Genomic DNA, 3,801 nt, shown 5'->3' with positions numbered 1-3,801 from the left:
TTTAAATCAAAGGGATCATAATCTGGCTCTTACAGGATCAATTTTAATTCAAATCTAACCAAATCCAACTCACTTTCAGCCTCAATTATCTCAATTAATAATTGGTTCAGTTTTATTTGGACCTATTTATAGAATCAGCTAATAACCAGTTTGAGAATGGTTCACACTATCCTGATCCTGACCCAACCAAGGTCAAATTATCCATACGATATGTCCCGTTTTGAGTGTATCATATCGTATCTTTATACTTTATAGGTCATTTTAGGAATCCAATTTTTTTAATAAATAATATATATAAAAATATACATAAATCTGAAATTTGGAAAAAAACATAAAATAAAGGAAAAATCTGTGATACAGAAAAGATATGATATAAGAAGAGTTTTGACCAATCAAAACTCATCCATGAATTTTAATAAATAACACTACCACGTTTGTGATTTCAGTTTATTGGTCAGGTGTTTTTCCCATATCATAGTCGAAGCGATTCTCATTCAATTTTGTCTTGTCTTGCTTCAGAATCCAGAATACAATACCGACAACTAAAAGCATAAAACCATGACCTTAACTTACAGAAACAACAAATGGGCTGACAAGGAAATCTGCGGGCAAACTAATCTGTGTCTTGTTCAGTTTGATTATAGACTAATTTTTAGTAAAATTCCCTACTCTTTTAAAACTACCTTCATCACAACGTTGAATTATGAAATTAATGGAGAATATAAAACCAGTCAAAAGAGAAAAAAGGGTTTGCATGGTCTTTGCTTCCGGTTCAGTAGTCCTCCCATATATAAGAAGTTCTTTGTTCGGATTTCACAGGCGGTCGTGCTCGTGCATGGTGACTCAAAAATCAATGTTTAGCCATTTACTCGATTACTTCACTTCTTTCTCTCAAGGCAACTTTCATCTTCTCCATTTATCTGCCCAAAAAAGAAAAAAAAAAGACTTCCAAAGTTGGACTTTCGTAATGCAAATATGAAGCTCCCTCGATGGTTCCCCGCATGAATCAGAGATGACGATAAACCTACTTGGCCATTAACACACAATTCCCACATGTCTTTGAATGGCGACTTCCTTTTAAGTCCGTAGTCAAAATAAAACCATATTTATGGACTATAAATAGAAAACACTAAAACCCACTTCGGATATCATACAATACAAGTTAGATTGCTAGCAACGGCAACATATATACATTTCAAGCCTACACACGTTAAAGAGAACCCTTTACTAATTACTATACAGCATGGCTAGTTTGCTCTTGTTCACATTCCTCCAATTATTTCATCTTTTTATGTTCATGAGCTCTACATTCTTCTTTGCAACAGACGCTCGGCCATTCAACATTTTGAAGTTGGGTAGCTTTGCCAGTCCATCCTGTGAGGGCTTCACAGATGGACTATTTCCGGTTGGAGCCATCAAGAGTTCAGGCCCTAGCCCTGGTGAAGGCAACAAATTTGAAAATGGTCACGCTCTTGGAGGGATTAAGAACTCCGGTCCTAGTCCTGGAGGTGGCCACAAGTTCGCCAACCCTCATACTCTTGGTCTTGGCAGCATTAAGAACTCAGGTCCCAGCCCTGGCACTGGTCACGAGTTCATCCTTGGAAATATCAAGGACTCCGGCCCAAGCCCTGGTGAAGGTCACAGCTTCACCAATGCACAAACACTAGGAACAATTAAGGTATCTGGTCCTAGCCCTGGCGTAGGTCACAGTTTCACCAACTCTCAAACCCTTGGAAGCATCAAGGACTCCGGTCCAAGTCCTGGTGCAGGTCACAGCTTCACCAATGCTCAAATTCTTGGAGGAATTAAAGATTCTCGTCCAAGCCCTGGTGCAGGTCACAGTGTCAGCGATGCTCAAACTCTTGGAGGAATTAAGGATTCTGGCCCAAGCCCTGGTGCAGGTCACAGCTTCAGCGATGCTCAAACTCTTGGAGGAGTTAAGGATTCTGGTCCAAGCCCTGGTATTGGACATTAGCGGTGCAAATGCGTAGAATCTTGAAGGAATTAATTAGGACTCTCGTCCCAATCCTGTTTCACAAAATTTGTGATTATTCATTCATTATTTGTTGTTATTTGTAGTGGAAAGCTTCAGTACTATAATCCTCTTCGGTTCGAATCTTGTAATGATGTAGCATCAAGTTTATTAGTTTTAAGTTTCACAGCTGTTCAATACTTAGTGCTTTATTTTTCTTCTTTGTAATTACTAGAGAGATCGAAAATGGTGATGGGGCGTGCTTATTCTGTCTAACTGAAGATCGATTCAGGTTAATTACTCGATCTTAGTTTTCGTTATCGTTCATGAAACATAGAATATTTTTCTTTAACGTCCAAATGCATGAATCAAATTTGATGTTACTGCCTTTTTGGGCTGCGATGGACCCTTTCAAACTTCAAAGTGGTGCCATGTTGTCATGTGCGTTTGGAGACTAAACAATAACATGCAAGGGCTGCTATTTCTAAGGGTTTGGTGAGTTCCTCCCTGATACTCTATTTTCTTTTTCAAGAGGTCAAACTGGAATAAACAAATCCTAGTAGTTGTTGACATTAAAAGCATGCGTTCAGTGCAAAGCAGACCTCAGCTCTACCTCTTCGGGTACGTCCAAGAGTTCTATGTTTCCCAAGTAGTAGGTCTGTCGAGGGTGGGCCTCTGTGCAACGGTTGGGTTGCTCGTTGCTCCATTAATTTTGACCTGACCAGGTTTCAAATCTTGGTTGCTTCTTAATCAAGTTTTTAAAACGTTCCTTCTGAATCAATTGCTCACACTACAGGAAGATGGGGCTATAGCTACGGCACTGTAGCTACGGTCAAAAACAACCGTGGCTAAAAGATATTTATAACCACGGTTATAATGTATTTGTGGCTAAAAGCAGAAGTTGAACTTTAACTACGAATAATTAGTCCGTGGTTAAAAGTTGAGCTTTAGCTACGGACAGTTTGTCCGTAGTTAAAAGTTATTCTGTCCGTGGCTAAAAAATATTTATAGCTACGGTTATAACGTATCCGTGGTTATAAGTTACAAAAGCAGAAATTGAGCTTTAGCTACGGACTATTTGTCCGTGGTTAAAAGTTATTCTATCCGTGGCTAAAGAGCTATTTATCACTATAGCCACGGATAACCATAATTTCTTTGTTATAATTACGAAGTTAATCATCTTTAGCTGTAATCATTTTATTCCTAGTTCATAAATAATAATCATATAATATTCATTTAAAATATTTATTATTTATTAATTACTTTTTATAGTAAATTAATAATTAAGAATTTATTAAAGAAAATGTATATAATTAATAATTAATAATTAACAAATTATTAGCTCATTACTATCGCATAACAATAATAATTAATGATTTCTATTTAATAATGATTAAACTATAAATAAATTATTAATAATTTCATGAGTACATTAATAAAATGAAAATAATTTCTAAAATAAAAATAAATAAGTATCAATTATTATTTGATTAATTAAAACTAATCATCAAAAATTAATTTAATTATTTAAGTATATTAATAATTAATAGAAAATAATAAACTAAATATGAAAACCACTAATAGTAAATTAATTAATTACCTATGAATGGAAATAATATTGACAATTAAACTAAATTATTTAAATTCATAAATAAATTATTAATGAAGTAATAGTTATACAATATAGATAAATAATTATTAATTAAATAATAACTAATGAATTATTTATTAAATCATTTCAACCACTTTACCATTTTTTTTTGCCTCAGTGTAATTTTTAACTTTTTTATTTGTGAAAGATGAAAACTAAAATAAATAAATAATTATAC

General features: G+C 34.4%; 1 protein-coding gene across 1 annotated transcript; it reads left to right on the top strand.

Annotated features, from left to right (window-relative positions):
• The first annotated feature begins 1,167 nt into the window (after nt 1–1,167).
• On the top strand, nt 1,168–2,225 carry LOC104590531 (uncharacterized). Its single transcript, XM_010249242.3, has one exon. The coding sequence runs from the start codon at nt 1,244–1,246 to the stop codon at nt 1,973–1,975; it is 732 nt and encodes a 243-aa protein (XP_010247544.1). The 5' UTR covers nt 1,168–1,243; the 3' UTR covers nt 1,976–2,225.
• The last annotated feature ends 1,576 nt before the right edge of the window (nt 2,226–3,801 follow it).

The sequence above is a fragment of the Nelumbo nucifera genome, chromosome 1, assembly GCF_055504915.1.
Source record: "Nelumbo nucifera cultivar China Antique chromosome 1, China Antique-T2T, whole genome shotgun sequence".
NCBI lineage: Eukaryota > Viridiplantae > Streptophyta > Magnoliopsida > Proteales > Nelumbonaceae > Nelumbo > Nelumbo nucifera.
The sequence above is the reverse complement of the archived record's forward strand: the minus strand, read 5'-3'. Positions and strand labels throughout refer to the sequence as shown.